Source organism: Nylanderia fulva, unplaced genomic scaffold (assembly GCF_048542155.1).
Source record: "Nylanderia fulva isolate GAGA-0341 unplaced genomic scaffold, ASM4854215v1 Scaffold4, whole genome shotgun sequence".
In the NCBI taxonomy this organism is placed as follows: domain Eukaryota; kingdom Metazoa; phylum Arthropoda; class Insecta; order Hymenoptera; family Formicidae; genus Nylanderia; species Nylanderia fulva.
The window spans coordinates 7,458,548-7,475,819 of NW_028190476.1; the positions used below are offsets into that span (position 1 = coordinate 7,458,548).

At 32.3% G+C, this 17,272-nt stretch overlaps 1 protein-coding gene across 1 annotated transcript in view; it reads left to right on the forward strand.

Annotated features, from left to right (window-relative positions):
• The window catches only part of tweek (transmembrane protein KIAA1109 homolog tweek), a 38,167-nt gene that overhangs the window by 5,076 nt on the left and 15,819 nt on the right, over positions 1-17,272 (forward strand). The window contains 25 exon segments of the mRNA XM_085486041.1: positions 155-441; positions 683-986; positions 1,329-1,640; positions 1,780-1,966; positions 1,968-2,165; positions 2,764-3,267; positions 3,800-4,058; positions 4,319-4,654; positions 4,744-4,820; positions 5,055-5,388; positions 5,956-6,137; positions 6,223-6,451; positions 7,029-7,411; positions 7,950-8,111; positions 8,210-8,335; positions 10,065-10,203; positions 11,239-11,484; positions 11,732-11,988; positions 12,319-12,348; positions 12,477-12,780; positions 12,920-13,318; positions 13,898-14,404; positions 15,226-15,641; positions 16,472-16,916; positions 16,989-17,236. Coding sequence (XP_085342167.1) covers positions 155-441; positions 683-986; positions 1,329-1,640; positions 1,780-1,966; positions 1,968-2,165; positions 2,764-3,267; positions 3,800-4,058; positions 4,319-4,654; positions 4,744-4,820; positions 5,055-5,388; positions 5,956-6,137; positions 6,223-6,451; positions 7,029-7,411; positions 7,950-8,111; positions 8,210-8,335; positions 10,065-10,203; positions 11,239-11,484; positions 11,732-11,988; positions 12,319-12,348; positions 12,477-12,780; positions 12,920-13,318; positions 13,898-14,404; positions 15,226-15,641; positions 16,472-16,916; positions 16,989-17,236 — 6,871 coding nt within the window.

A 17,272-nucleotide genomic window follows, 5' to 3' on the forward strand; every position in this document is an offset into this window, starting at 1 on the left:
CAGCAAGTGGAAAAAAACAGTCGATTCTATCCAAAGCCAAAATTCTATGTATTTGGGGTTCTTTATCAAGAATTTTTCTCTTATTATTTATTTGAATATTTGTTAATATTTAATAACATTTTCAATGAATTAAAATATTTTGCAACGTGTTTAGATGCCCGAGTTCTGAGGATATAAAGTATCGAATGACGAGGATATCCATAGACGCCGTTGATCTGTATCTGCAAGAAGCAGGTACCGCTGTACAATTTTGGGTATCCCCGATTCGCGTTTCCACTTGCAATCTTCACGGACACCAAGTGAAATCGGGCGTCACCGCTGTTCTACCCACAATATCGATTCGGCAGTTTGTATCCGCGGCGGATTACTTCGCAAACACAAGCAACACCAATACAACTGGCAGCGGAAGGTCCCACAATAACGCAAGCAGCCGGATGTCAGGTATTTTTCGTATGTATCTGCGAATCATGAATCCAAATTATGTGTAAATACTATAAACGTGAATGAATCTTTTTTTTTAATTGATAAAAAATTTAATATACATATTATATTATATATATATATATATATATATATATATATATATATATATATATTATATTTAATTATATTTATTTACTATTATATATATTTTATTATTATATATATTATATTTTTTTTCTTCATACGCATGTAATTACAGGTGACGGATCGGATATATGGCTCGAGGTAGGCTCGATATCTCTGGGTCCGGTGATTTTGGAAGCCGCGATTTCCCTTCCAGCTCCAGAGCACAACTTGCATTTAGTACAAAATAAATATCTGAAGATGCATGACGAGACGACGAAACGTTTGTGGTTCTTGTGGCCGCAGGAGAGCGGGGTGAAGGCGACAAAGTGCGGCTGCATAGGTGGCTGCGTATTTTTCGGTAATAATCGAAACGGACCGAGGTTCTTCAAGCCGAGCTATCACGATCTTCAGGATGGTATCAACATCGCAGCCTACAGGTGGATATTCGCTTCTTCTCGTTGTAGCATAAACTTCTGGAATTTAATGAATAATGGAATATTCTCAATTTAATTATTTATAAATATAAATTATTTATATTAATATATTTATATATTATATATATATATATATATATGTATATTATTTATATTAATATATTTATATATTATATATATATATGTATATATATATATATATATATATATAATATTTATATTATATAATTATATATATTATGTAATATAATTAATAATATAATTAATTATATAAAAATATAATTAATATAATATATAATATATAAATAAAAAATATGTAATTTATATAAAATATTTTTATTGCAGGATTTACGAACCTGGCAAAGAGAAAGGATTCGGGCAATCCATCTTACATGATGGACAATTGACATTTCATACACCGCCATACAGTTTGCAAGATATATCTTTACAAGACGTATCTCATCCTGCTACGGCAGGATTAAAAGTAACGCTCAATCAAGATAGTTCGCAAACGAAGAAGGGTGTCGAGCGTCCCAAGTCTGTAACCGATCATAATAAGGAAGAAAATACTAGTACAAAGTTAAACGTTGCGAGCCCGTTGATATCTAGTAACGACAGGAAGCCGCTGGACAGAAGATTTTCTTACACATCAATGCGGTAATCTTCAGCATATTTTTAATTACTTAAAACATTTCTGAACATACAATTATATATTTTGTTCTCTTTCTGGTATCATATGATTTCATTTAATTATTTTTTAATCTTGATGTGTAATTAATTCTTTTCGGTGTTGCAGAGGGCCAAATGTGAAAGATGTACCATATTCTCGTTTGATCGACGCTAGTCCTATAACGCAGCTACCTCAGAAACTGGATTCCGATTCTAAACTAAATGTAGAACGGAGTAAATCCATCCTAAACGTCCCGGAGATCGAAACTGCGCCAAAGAGCAGCGTGTCCGATTCCAAATTGGCTGTGGATTACTTTCACCGCGTCGGAAAATGTGGAGACGTTCGAATCTGCGAGCAGCCCGCAATCTTTACCGGTGGTTCCGACCGAATTCAACATCTCCGCACCTGCATCCTCGATGAGAAAGGACGAACAACGCGAAGGAGTGAACGTATCGGATTCTCATCACTCGTTGTATGCGAGAACAAACTCGGAAGAGCGACTGAAACAGGAGGTAAAGAGATAAACGCGAGATTTTTAAGGATCCTGAATCCTCGACCATGTTAGATTGTAATAATAATAATAATAATAATAATAATAATAATAATAATAATAATAATAATGGTAATAATAATAATAAGAAGAAGAAAAATAATATTATAATAGAAAAAGAATAATAATAATAGGAAAAAAATAATAGGAATAATAATAATAGGAAGAATAATAATACGAATAATAATAATAATAGGAATAATAATAATAATAATAATAATAATAATAGGAAGAATACACTAATAACAGGAAAAATAATAAGAATAGGAATAATAATAATAATAATAATAATAGGAAAAATAATAATAATAAAAAGAATAATAATAGTCTTCGTCAGAGGCGAAAGAGCACACGCTGAAAATTTTTAGGAAAAAAAATAGTTTTCGCATTTAAGAGTGCTAAAGCTATCTGAAGTACTGGTCCATCGAAATATCTTTTTACTTGACATCTAAGAATTATTAAACGTGTTTTCTTGCCTCTGACGTCACAATCTAACATGGTCGCGGTGAGGAACTTTAAATACTGTGCTTCATTATTAATTGGATTTATATTTCTGAAAGGTACAACGAACGATTTCCATGTCTTCGGAGAATCACTCGGAAGCGTTTTACTCGGCCGACGAGGATGTGAGCCACGGATTGAGCGGTAGTCGAACGTCTAGCTTGCGGCAGTCGATCGTCGGTTCCGGTTGCGTCTTGAATCGCAACGATAGCATGAAGAAGAAATTCTCGTCGGATCTGTCTATCGTCGAGAGCTCGACCAACGTGAATCACGCGGTGACGGACAAAGCGCATACGTTGGAGAGAGCAAAGACGCAGATACTGAGCACGAAGAGAAGCCCCAGGATCAACAGGAACACTAGTTTTCAAAATGAGGCTGATCAAGTGGAAAACGGTCGCGGGATGCAGGATTCCTCGGACAGCCACTCGATATCGTCCACCAGTTTCATTTCCGCCGTGTCGTCCCAAGAGGATGTCACGCTTGTGAACTTGCACATGCAAGTGAATAAGCCGATCGTGGACTCGCCGTTACTGATGTCGAGTTACGTCAGTCATCTGACGCAGGTTTGTAGCTGATGTCGCGAAATTTATTTAATAATTAATCATTGAATATACTCTAATAATATAATTAATGTGTGCTATACAGGATGTCCTATTTTAATCAGAATAAAAGTTGTTTGATTTGAAGGGGGACGGACAACTTTTCAAGGTCATTTGAAGGTTATTTACATTTTTTAAATGTAATATTTTTTGAAACCATATTTTTTAAATTAAAATATGATTCCTCGTAATTTTTTCGGCATAAAAAATTATAAGATGAAAAAATAAATAGGTTTTACATATATAAAAAACTATAAAATATTCATTTTCTGATGATCTTATCTTATACTTTCATACACAAAATAATAACAGAAATCAATTGACGTGAAGACAACAAATGATCTTCAAATGATTTTGAAAAGCACCCTTTAGAAAAAAGTCAGTAGCGCCATCTTCTGTCCCCTTTTAAAAAATTTGTGGGAATGATCGATTAAAATGGGACACCTTATACATATATAATCTACATAAAATTAAAACATGAAACAAATTTGATTAGGTTCGTTGTACAAATTGGAATCAATCCTCGCTACCGGCGGGTGGCGACGCGTTCACCACTCCTGTATTCCAACGCACGGAGGACGGCAGATTGGTTTACGTCGGTGGACGATACGTGCCGAAATTGGAGACCGTCACCGAGGGTTTCACATCGTTGAAGATGATAACACGTTCCGATGGCTCGCCTGTCGCGGGCTCGTCCAACAAAACACCTACGCATCCTTACTTGTGGGACGACATATCTTTGAACCGAACAGAAGGTACTGTATTAATTATGGAGAAAATATTATACATAATTTAAAATAGAAAATTATAAAATATATACGTAAATTACGATAGAAAATTATACATATATTCGAATAGTCGCTACTGACTTTTTTCTAAAGGGAATTTTTCAAGGTCATTTGAAGATTATTTAAAGGTCATTTGTTTTTTTTACACTAATTTATTTCTCTCATTATTTTATGTATAAAAGTATGAGTTGAGATCATCAGAAAAACTAGATATTTTTTTTACGCAGGCGAAGAGAACAGTGCGATGCATAATGAGGAGGAATTATTGGCGATACTGCACGAAACTGGATTGCGTACAACTGTCATCGTGAAATTTAAAGGAGACGTCGATATCATGTTGAGCCCCATGGTTCTAGAATCGCTTCAGCGTTTCATCGACAGTATTATACCGACCCTGGCTAGTCTGCATCCATTAACGATCTTGAATCACCTTCATAATGAATGCATAGGCAAGGTTGAGGATGCGAATATTTTAAAGCAAGATCAGCGTTTGTCGTATTGGAGTCAAGTCCAAACCAGTTCAAAGCGATCGACAGCGGAAAGAAATCTCAAAAGCGATCAAGGTGATGACAAATGTTAGTTTTTAAGATGACATTTTGTTATCCTGCTGCCTGCAATGGATATTTATATAGATTAATTTTTTTATCAACAGGTAAAATCGCGTTACAGACGAACGTTTATGAAGAAAGTATCACGACACAAGTACAAGGCAGTATTATTTTACCAAAGGTACATAATAATTTTACAGAAACTGTAAAAAAGCCTCCACAAATTTTTGTGTTCTTTAATTATACGTTTTAATATTAATATTAATAATAATATTTATAATATTTATATTTTTTCATATTATTAATATTTATATTTTTATTTATATTTAAAATAATATTTATATTGATATTAATAATATTTAATAATAAATTTAATTTTTATTCATTTTTGATTAATTTTTATTATTGTTTTTAGTTGAATTTAACGTTGTTGCAAGCGTCCGTCGTCGAAGAGATCATATCGTTCTCCGCGCTGGAAAATATCCGCGATCTGACGTGTGTGTCGTTATTTGCGATTTGCCTGGACGACGTCACCGCGAGGTTTTATCTGGGGAAACAGGCCCGCGAGGTTGTTCAAATGTTTCACAAACCAGCCGCATTGCCGAATCAGAAGAAGGTGAACAAGATCAGCAAAGCTTTCTTACCCGGGCATCAAACTGCTGCTGTAGTGGCTGACGTAGGCGGAGAAACGGTGTACATAGAAACGTCGGAGAAGCAACAGGAAGAGATTCTAGTCACCTTAAATATCGGTATATAACTGACAAAATACAGAAGGTGTTTTATTTTAATTAATATAATAGAATATTTCTGAAACTGTGCTTATTTTTCTCCTCAAAATCAAACAACTTTTGTATGGAATATTTTTTGTTACAATCATAATTTTAGAGATATTTGATTATATTGATTAATTTTGAAACTTTGGTTATAACGAGAAAATATTTCATACAAAAGTTGAAAAGTTTCGATGGAGAAATAAAAGTTGATAATTTTGAATTTTAATTAGGGTCATTTTTCAATTGACTTTTAAATGAAACATGATTTTAATTATTTTATATATTACATATTAATAAATAATTTTAAAAAATTACTTTATATAATTTTATATAATTTTTATATAACTTTATATAATTTTATATCGAGTCATTTTTTAATTGATCTTTAAATAAAACGTTATTTTAATTATTTTATATATTACATATTAATAAATAATTTTAATAAATTACTTTATATAATTTTAATTTAATTATTCGACTATATTAATTAAAATCAAACCTGTATATCGCATTTTAGCATGTAATTTTTTTCTTTTTTGATAGGCAAAGCGCATACTCAATTAAGAAGGCTAAGAAACGAATCTTCGATATTGAAGGACGCTGTTATAACTGCTATTCCTGCTCATTATTCGAAAGTATTATTTACTTGCACAAGAATGACGTCTCCGCTAAAATGTATCGATTATTATTTGCATCATGCAATTGATGACAAAGAAAAACTAAAAGTATACCCAGATCTTTTTTTCCGAATATTATACTTTATTGGAAATCTAAAAATAAGAGAGAAATAAATAATTTATTGTATTTTAGAAACAAACTGGATTACCGCAAGCGACTGAAGAGTTTACTATGGGATGCGGAGAGGATAGACTGGGATTTATCATGTTCGAGTGCGGTCTAGAGGGAATTAAATTAAAAGTAGTTAAGAGATCTCAGTTTGAGAAGAACGAAAACGGCGATACTAATAAGAAGAGCGAAACCGAAATACTTTGTACGGATAGCATCAAGAGCCAAGACGAATTGGACAACAATACTGCTGGTAAAAAAATACCTATACCCCAGTATTCCAATAATATTGATCAGGATTGGCATGTTTTAAACAATTTGTTTAAAACTGTTTGATTAAAACTTGTTTAACTATTATTTAAAACTGTTTAAAACATTGCAATTAAAATATATGATTATTTGAAAAAAGGAATTGCGAAGAAAAACTAATAGACGTACATATTGCAAAAAGATTTTTGTTTTAATTTTTTTTAGTTTATATTTATAAATATAAAATTAAAAATATAAATATAAATAATGAAATAAAAATAAGAAGATAAGTATTATTTTAACAGAATATTTTTGGATATTAAATAGTAAGTAACAATTAATATAATAATACACAATAACAATTAGTATAATCGAATATATTAAAGATTATACATATAAAGCTATTTGCACAAAGCGCAAACTATTAAAATCCAAATTATAACACATTGCACTTTACATTTTATCTATTGCAATTTGCAAAATACATATAAAACAAAAAGCAAGTTTTCTGCCAACCTTGATTTTGATGCAAAATTATTATTGCACTCGTCCACTCGTTTCATTTATCTATCTACTTTCAGCAACAGCTACTACAGAGGCGGAAACGAAGCCGACAACTGCATCGGCCAACACTCAGATGAATATGAGTGTGACATGCAACAGTCTCACATCCAAGGTGGCTAATGGCAACACGGTGTCATGCGTCATCGAATTGAAGACTGTCTGGTTTAATTTCGCTGCACCCCCACGTACCCCGATAACGAGGAAGATCGACTATACGAGACTGGACTGGAATCTGCTCAGCACAGCGTCGCCGGCGATAAACGCGTGGATGAATCCCAGTAACAAGTTTGCAATTCGGATCGTTCATATGTTCAGAACCATGTATCGGAGATCCACCGCGATCGTGGCTTGCCTCATGGCCGAAGCATTGGACGTTCAAGGAATACACATGCCTATGAAGGTATACATTGCAGTTTGTTTTATGGTCCAAAATTAATTTTACGAGTAATAAATTAAGCCTCCTGGCTCCTCGTCGACTATGTTAGATTGTGACGTCAGAAGTGAGAAAACATATGCTGAAAATTCTAAGATAACAAGATATTTCGATGAAACAGCACTTCAGGTGGCTGCACACTCTTAAAATATTTCCAAAATTACCCTTTTCTTTTTAAGAATTTTCAGTGTTTGATTTTTCGCCTCTGACGTCACAATCTAATCATGGTGAGGAGTTATAAATTCTAAAAGAACTGCATTCTTTACCGTAACTCTTTTGCAATCGTATGAATAGAAAACATTAGAAAGTGCATACAATAAAGAAACTTATTGTAAAAAGTATCTATACATATTTTTTATTATACTTGGAATTTTAAAGAAAAAAATAAATAGAGAAACAGGGGATTCTCAGGACATTTTTTTACATAATTTGAATAGACGTTTTGAAAATTGCTTGACGCATTTTTTTGTTAATTTTATGTTAACATTTTTGTATGTTTTAACAGAGTCGTTATGGAAGGTTGACACCATTAGCAAAAACATTACAGGAAGATCCATCTTGTCAATTATGTACTATATTACAGAATTACGTTTTACTGTCTGAAATTACAAATATTGAAGCTAACTTAAAAGAATCCGATTTACCGCTTCTTTCAACACTTCGACAGGTAAGAATTTTAAAGACTATAATTTTTTTGTAAAATATGTATGAATATAATTTAGGTTTTGCAATATAAATTTTTCATTATTGTTATTTTTTTATTAGGGTGTCATCGTATTGAGCAGACAATGGAAGAATGTGCTTTATACACCATTATTGTTGGAACATAATTACAAAACTAAACATGTTAAACCATTGAACGTTACATTTGCTGTGTCAGATCCAGATGAGGTAAGATATATATATTGCACAGATTAATAAATATTCTAGGGTTTATTGATTTAAACATTAATATTGATAGTTAAATTTTTTAAAAATGCTGAAAAAATAGGAGATAATTATTGATTTTAGCATGAAATCCACAGATGACCTTAACTTTTATATATATTAAAGTTAAGATTCTAATAAATCTTTAAATAATTTTAGTTCATTATTTATTTAAAAACTTAACAAATATAGATGCGATACTTTGTTAATAACTTATATTTTTATTAATAATTTTTTAATAAACAATAAGCGGTTAAAATCTTTTAAAGAGTAATAATAATTATGACCTTGACAGTATATTTTAGAGTCAAAGTCAAATGTAAATGTTACATTAAATAATTACCAAATATTGATTAAATATAATAAAAATAAGTATATAATAAAACTCGTTATATTGAAAAAATAAGTCCAATATTAAATGAATTGATGCGGCCTAGAAAAAGTTATTAAAGAATAATTTTTTTTTTTTTATAAAATGAAATGTAGATAATTGTGAAAATATATTTAATTGATATAAGTGGAATCTTTCCTACACTAATTAATGTTTCTTCAGTCACAAAATATATTCATGTATATATGCATGTATATATTTATATACTTTGTGACTGAAGAGACATTAGTTAGAACTGAAACATCGTATTTATATAAATAAAGCATATTTTGACAACTTTCTATTAATTTATTTTATAAAAAAAGTATTTTTTGAGCATATTTTTTATGTTGTATCGGCCCATTATTATTGTAAATATTAAAATTGATAATTAATATACAATATAAATATTTAATTTATATGCACCTTGTATTTATTTGTTTTGTCTTTTAAATATTTAAGATCTTGAAGAGTCATCAATAAAAAAATATAAACTTTTTAAAAAATATAAACTCAGGAACTTTTTCTTTCAGCAAGTAAATAAGACAAAAGTGGAGGAAGAAATCGATATGAAAAGGAGTAAGAATTTTTCAGTAAAAATACTTTTTACAGAATTTTTGTATTGTGCAATATATAACAAAATCGTTTATATATTTTTTCTTTCTTAAAAATAAAATTGGACTAAACGCTTTAAAATTCTTCTTGCAAAATTGTTAAATACTGAAAAATATTAAATACCGACTAACAAGGAAACATATGAAAGTGTTCTTTTCCGATTTTGACGAACTTAAAATATAAGAAATATCTTTTTGTTTTTTACATCATTTCCAAAGTCTATCAAAGTCTCTATCAGAATCGAAAGAAAAGAACATGTTTTCTTGTCAGAGAATTGTATCACATATGCTTTTAACAAACTGTAATATATATATTTAATATAACAATTTTCTATCTCTTTATTATTATTTATATTGAATAATCAGGTGTACAGGTGCGGCTATGCTTGGAAGAAATAAATGTCGCTAATAATCAATTATGTGGAATAGCTTGAAATCTTTTATTATTATAAAACTTTTTTATATTTTTATGTTCTATATTTTAAAAAATGATTTAACTGTAACGCTACATTCTGCTATACGTCAAATCAGCTTTAAGGCATTTTTTTCAATTTAATTAGATATTACAACTACAGGGAAGAAGAGAAAAAGTTATTATACACATTTAATGTCAGTGAAATATTACTTTTTATAAAATTGTTTCCTCAAATAAAAATGTAGCTTTAAAAAAAAAATTATTTTGAGTGGTGCTTTTTGCTGATACTTTTAGGAGAATCTATTAACCGATGGAGAGGGTAGCGCGGGAGATATTGATGATCAGGAAGTCACAGATGAATGTGCTATGCTCATCCATACGGACCATATGCATAAACATGCACATATCAAAAGCGGACAAGATAAAACATCAGGTACTACAAATCACAGCAAGCATTCATAACATTACAAGTATCAACAGAAAATAGGGCAAAAGATTTGCAAAGAAAAATTTTCTTAATAATTGAAAAAATATTAATATTATATATATATATATATATATATATATATATATATTATAATATATATTAATACAATATATATAATATATATTAATATAATATATATAATATATATTAATATAATATGTATAATATATATCAATATAATATATATAATATTATAATGATATTAATATTAATTCTGCATTGTATAATTAATTAGCGAATATAATTATTTTTTATGTTAAATTTATAATTATTTTTGGTTGGTATTATTTATTATAGTGTCTCATTTTTTAAATGCTTAAATATATATAAAAATTATTGTGTTGTAGAAAACAATGTTTTGAACAATAATTCTTTGGTTCTAAGGCTCCTGGATTCTTGTTTCATGTTGGAATTGACGTCAAAGGCAAAAAAAATTATTGGATGCCGTTTCGAAATAAAAAAAATAGTTTTCGAGGTATTTTAAAAGTGTGCTAAAGCCATCCGAAATAGTGTTTCATGTAAGAATTTTCAGTATGTGTTTTCTTGCCTCTGACGTCACAATCTAACATAGTCGCGGCGAGGACCTACGAGCCTTAAAAAAGATTTTACAGTTAAAGGAGCGTATATATATATTATACAAAATAATTAAAGATGTTTTAGCTTGTTTTTTACATATTTAAACAAATTATATCAGGCTCTTATATTTTTATACACGTTTTTCCTACATTTTGATTGAAAAAAAGAACAAAAAATTACACATTTCCATATATTGAGGTGTGCAGTAATTCGTCATTAATTGATTCTGTTGCTTTCATAAAAGCTTAATCTTGTGTACATATATAAATGCTTGTGCATGCTTTCGTTTAAGTGTCTCTTTTCCTTTTAAACCGAGCTTTTGCGAGTCTGTCCTCTTAATTAACAAACGTAACACTATACTTCCTTGTATACAAACGCTTTTTGTTGGTGCGATAACGTGCTTAGGTATATGTGGTGGCGATGGTTTGACGGTTCCCGTAAGCTCGCCTCGCGGGAAAGATACAACTCCTATAGCAACACCGGTTCCAGGCCCGGATTCATATTCCTCTCCTTCTCCGCCCGTAGCTGTCGCAAAGAGAGGAAAAACGTTGCAACAGACGCAAGTACCCGCTAGTGCTCGTGCGAGTATTGTTTTCCCTTTACTTACCAGCAGCGGACTGTTTGGTCAAACCCGAGAAGCGAATAATATAAGTAAGTAAGGGGGACTGATGTCAATTTTTTTGTTGTAATTAACATTAAGTTAATTTGATCTTTGGTAAATTGTCTTGCTTGGAGTAACGACAATTAAAAACTATTATCATGTGTGTATGTCTCTTATTTTTCAAATATTAATCCTCATTTTTATCATGAAAAACTATCCCTAATTATTTTAATTATTATTAATAATATCATCTTTTATTGTATTTATTTTCATTATTAAATTATTCTTGTATCACAGGCTATGGGACCTTGAGAGAAGACAAGACCCCGCAAATTCATATCTCGCATTCGCATCAGCTTGGCTCCAATCCTAGCATTTATTCCGGAGGCATAGGACACGGTAGTCAACATAGCACTGGGAGTCTGGAACAAGTAACATCTCCCACAAATCATTCTATTAAACCTATAAATACAGGGGAGGATCTGTACAGCTGGATGGCAAAGCAGCAAGAATTTATAAAAGACAATGACAAAGGAAATTTAAAGGGAAATTGGGTAAGTGCAATATTTGTATATATATTATTACACTATTATAGTCTGCTAATTATTTAATTAAATATGCAAGAGACGTGTTTGTGAAAATGTAAAGATTTATATATGTTGAAAATATTAACCATGTTATTACACATGTTATATATATGTATGTATGTTGAAATATATAATATATAATGTGTGTGTATACGTATATATATATATTTTTGAAATTATAAATATATATATATATATATATATATATATATATATATATATATATATATTAAAAAATTATATATATTGAAAAATTGAGTGTTCACTCTTTTATGTTGACATTTCCTTGCTACATAGGTCTTTCGTACAGAGCAAAAATCTATGAAGGTACATTGAAAAACAATTAGTTGTATTTTAGTTACATTATGTGTTTAAAAATGTTTTGTGCTCTATTCAACAATACGTTGCTTTGTGATATAAAAATTAATTAAAGTATTTTTACTTTTTTTTTGCAGGACTCAAAAATCAACACTATGACTACCGACGATACCGAAGATTCAGATATACAGAGCGGTGCCTTTTTGTATCCAATGAAAGATTCTCTTAGATTATTAGACGCACATCTGATATTTGAGCCACTTTTGTCGTCTTTGTCAGTTATGCCACAACAGATGTTATCAGTTATCGGATCAGGAAATGTAAATAACATGTCTTCCTTAGATTCGTTAGGATCGAACTTGTCTCTTGTAGGCAATATGGATACGATGCGCATCGATATAGTCGTGAGCGAGTTTGGAAAGGTTATGGAAAAGAAGAAAAGTAAGTTTGCAAAATTATTAAAACCATTTTATTAAGCTATCAGGAGTATCTCTATAAATAATATATATGTAAAGTTGATAATCTTGAATTTTAATAAGATTTTTGTGTATATACATATATATTTTTTTAAATTTTACAGATAATAAGTATCAGTCAAGAAAAGAAACTAATTCGAAGTTTTATCTCGATATACCACCCGAGACGCCAGCATTTCTGTGCGAAAGAATCGGCGTGGATATTGATGTGAAAAAAATGGCCGATATGACGGTGGACGATATGATACAGAAGCAAAATGTTTTATACATATCAAGGGGTCAATTAAAGAAGCATACTAGCACGGTGGTCAACATTAGTTTGAATATCCGGTACATAAGTCAGCAAGTGAACATGCCTCTTCTCCGATTATTGCATCAGATAAGTAACATGTATCAGAACGTTAAGGAAACGCAGATGGAGTTGAAGGAGCAACAGCCTGAACGGAAGAGAAGCGCTAATATAATCGTCAACGATACCACTGCGAAGAATGGCTCGTCGTCGAGTAAGTATTATATTTTTACCAGAGTCATGAAGCGAATAAAGTTATGTATGTGTTGTGGAAATTGGATTTCGGTGGATTTGGCTAGTTTTTTCATATATTGTAGCTTGTGACCTGCTGAATAAAAGATGTAAGTTGTTTAGTAGATCATATAAGTTACAACTTGAGAGAAAACTAGCTCATCTTACCAAAATTTAATTTTAGGTAGAATTAGTGTGGATGGTTTTTGAACCTATATGATGAATTTTAGATGGAATTGAATTAGTTGGTTTTCTCATAGTTTTCATATATTGTAGCTTGTGACCTGCTGAATAAAAGATGTAAGTTATTCAGCAGATCATATAAGTTACAACTTGAGGGAAAACTAGCTCATTTTACCAAAATTTAATTTTATATAGAATTAGTGTGAAAATCTATATGATAAATCCTAGATGGAATTGAATCAATTTTTCATAGTTTTTTACTAGTTTTTTTATATATTGTAGCTTGTGGTTTGCTGAACAAAAGATGTACAATAGCTTCAAAGCTATATAATACTTGTTTTACTTCGTACGATAAAAGAGATGAACATTTGATTTCTAGCATCCGATCTGCAAGAGCAGTTTCTCCTCGGTGGCAAGAAGATGGAAGTGCCGCTGCTCGGCAGCGGCTTCGCCGAGGCCAACCAACAGAAGGTGCCGGGCACGACGGTCGTGCAACGTTCGCGGCCGCAGAGTTTCGCCCAGAAATTACGCAGCACCGGTAAAAGCGTGAAGGGCTACATTAATCTGAGCGAGGGTGTTATCACGCCCAGTTTCGGCGCGAGCCCCAGCGGATCGAACCTGGACAAATTCACGGATGCGGCCCGCAAGGACAGCGGACACCTGACGCCGCGATGCTGGAAGACGATATACTATCTTCTCGACTTGTACGCGACTCGGCCGGAAACGAAGACCATCACTCACCGATTCTCGATCCCGGCGGACGCGGCGGACCACGGGAAGAGCGGCAGGAAGTACGAAATCCTGAACGAGGCCAAGGACATCGACATCGAGAAGGGACTGAACGCGGAGAACAATTCCACGCCCGTCCCTCCGTCGAGAGAATTAAGTGAGATTTATTTTTTGGTACTCTTTATCCTCTCTTCAACATCAATATCGACATCTTTGTGATCAGTGTTGAGTAATATCTAGATACATGTATCTAGATAGTATTTAAATACATGTATCTATAGATACAGTATCTCGATACATTTTGTGTATCTGAGTCTGTATCTGAGATATATTCGAATACATGTATCTAGATACAGTATCTCGATACATTTTATGTATCTGAGTCTGTATCTGAGATATATTCGAATACATGTATCTAGATACATTTTGTGTATCTAAGTCTGTATCTGAGATATATTCGAATACATGTATCTAGATACTGTATCTAGATACTGTATCTAGATACATGTATCTAGATACAGTGTCTAGATACATTTTGTGTATTTGAGTCTATATCTGAGATATATTCGAATTAAAGCATCTATATCTGTATCTAGATACAAAACATGGTATCTGAATTGCTTTTTTCAGATACATTTTTAGACATATTTTTTTTGAGTAGCCTAATTCTTTAAATTATTAAAAGATCAAAACTGCAAGTTATCAACATCGGTTGAGCTATTATTAAGCATTGGTCAAATTTTAGTACTATAACGAAATAGTTTGAGTACATTTTGTGCATATTATCATTGTTATAATAAAACATAGTTTAAAAGTATCTGATATGTATCTAAGATACTTTTAAAGTATCTAAGTATCTGCATCTATATACATTTAAATTTGTGTATCTGTATCTAGATATATTTTTTACACGTATCTGTATCTGTATCGAGATATATATTTAAAATGTATCTTACCCATCACTGTTCGTGATTTTAGACATCGTGACGGGCGAGAGAACGAGATTGATCATCTTCGGCGTCGCCAGGATCCACAGGACCAGATTACTGGCCACTTTGAGCGGCCTGAAGCTCGAGGCGGAGATCACTAGTCTCCACGCCAGTCTGACCTGCCGGAAGAAGTCGCGACCCGCGAGCCTAGAGTGCAGCCTGACCGGACAGATCGGGAGGACCATGATCGTTTTGTTGGAGGGCGTCGCCCCGAATCAGCAGACGGTCGTAAAAGTCACCGTGGGAAAGTCGCAGGCGCTGTATTCCAGCATCACGAGGCGCCAGAAGGACAAGAACAGCGGTCTGCTGACCGTCGGTGCTGTCAACATCGATATTCCGCAGCATCCCGTAGCCCTGCACGGAATGATGACCAGAGGCAGCAAGCAGTTGTCGTCGACGCTCCAGGTAGGCGTCGATCTTACTCGACGCTCGTTCGATTTGTTGAAGAATAAGTTTAATTTATCAGAAGAGGTCGTCAGTATTTTTTCCTTTCAAAACCAAACAGCTTGGTATAATTTTTTTATTTTTTGATTGTACATGATATTTCAAACGAAAGTTGTTTCATTTCAAGGTGGACAGAATAAGATGCTGCTACAGACTTTTTTCTAAAGACCGCTTTTCAAGCTCATCTGAAAATAATTTGTTTTTTTGATGAAAAAAAAAAAAAACCACTATATTTTTTTATATACATTGATTCTTCGTAACGTTTGGCATAAGAAGTTATAAAAGATGGTCTAAAATTGAATAGTTTTTGAGATATTTTATACTTTTTTACATAATTTTACACACATGAATTATAAAATATTTATTTTTCAAGAATCTTACCTGAATAACTTTTATGTATAAATAATGAAAGGAATCAATTGGTACAAAAAAACCAGTTTGAAAGAAAAAATATGTAGCTGTTAGTTACAATTTACAATATTTTTTTTTATATAAAACAACTACGTGTTTTCTTAACTTCTTAAGTTATTCATTTTTTGGCCATCTTACCTTTATAACTTTTTAGAATAAATACTGCGAGGAATTGATTTATATATAAAAATATAGTGATACCATTTAAAAAACACACAAATGACCTTCAAATGATCTTGAAAAGCGTCCTTTAAAAAAAGTCAGGAGCATCTTCTGTCTCCCTTTAAATCAAACAACTTTTGTTTAAAATATTATGTGCAATCAAAAATAAAAAAAATTAAGACTGATCGATTAAAATAGGACGCTTTATTTGTCTGTAGGAACTAAGAGTTACCAGAACGTCGTCGAGAATGTCGCGAGGACAGCAACAGGATGACGTGGACGCTGTTCCGGGGAGTCCGCATCATTATGCGCCAGCTCCGTCTGTGGATCCGGAAAAGGAGAAGGGGCAGACCGTGTCGGGTCTTTTGGAGCCCATTGTCATGCAATTCCACATAATCCTTCAAAGCCTGAGCATAACCGCGGCGTTGTTACCGTCCCTCCAAGCCCAGTACAAGATGGATCAGGTGAATAGTTCCGGCATAACAGGCGGTAAGGCTAAGTTTACCATAGACTTGCCCCATCATAATCTGAGTTTCACGACGAAACTGCAAGTAACGGAGGCAAATCTACCGTCCGAAGCCAGCATCGAATTACCTAAAGTGCACGTTTCGGCCGAATACGTTCAAGACGGAAGCGGAAACTTGAATGATAGTAAATTAGCAGGTAAATCAGTTGATCGTGTTTTTTTTTCAATTTTAATAATTATATTTTTTTAACAAATTTCCTGTTTCACAGATGGTGTTGTGTTGAGACAAGGTAGCTATTTAAGCGCAACTGCCGATATCGGGGTATTTGAACATTCCTTGACGACGGATCTCCTAAATCATTTAGTATTTGTGCAGAAAGTATTTATGAAAGAGGTAAATGAGGTGGTGCAGAAGGTTTATGGAGGCGAGAAACCGGTGCCTTTGTGGCTCGAGGACGACGAATCCACCAACTCTACTCTGAAACGAATCTTATTCTCGCTGATTATACGTATTAAAGTAAGAAGAATCTTCATCAAGTTTTCCCTTTATATT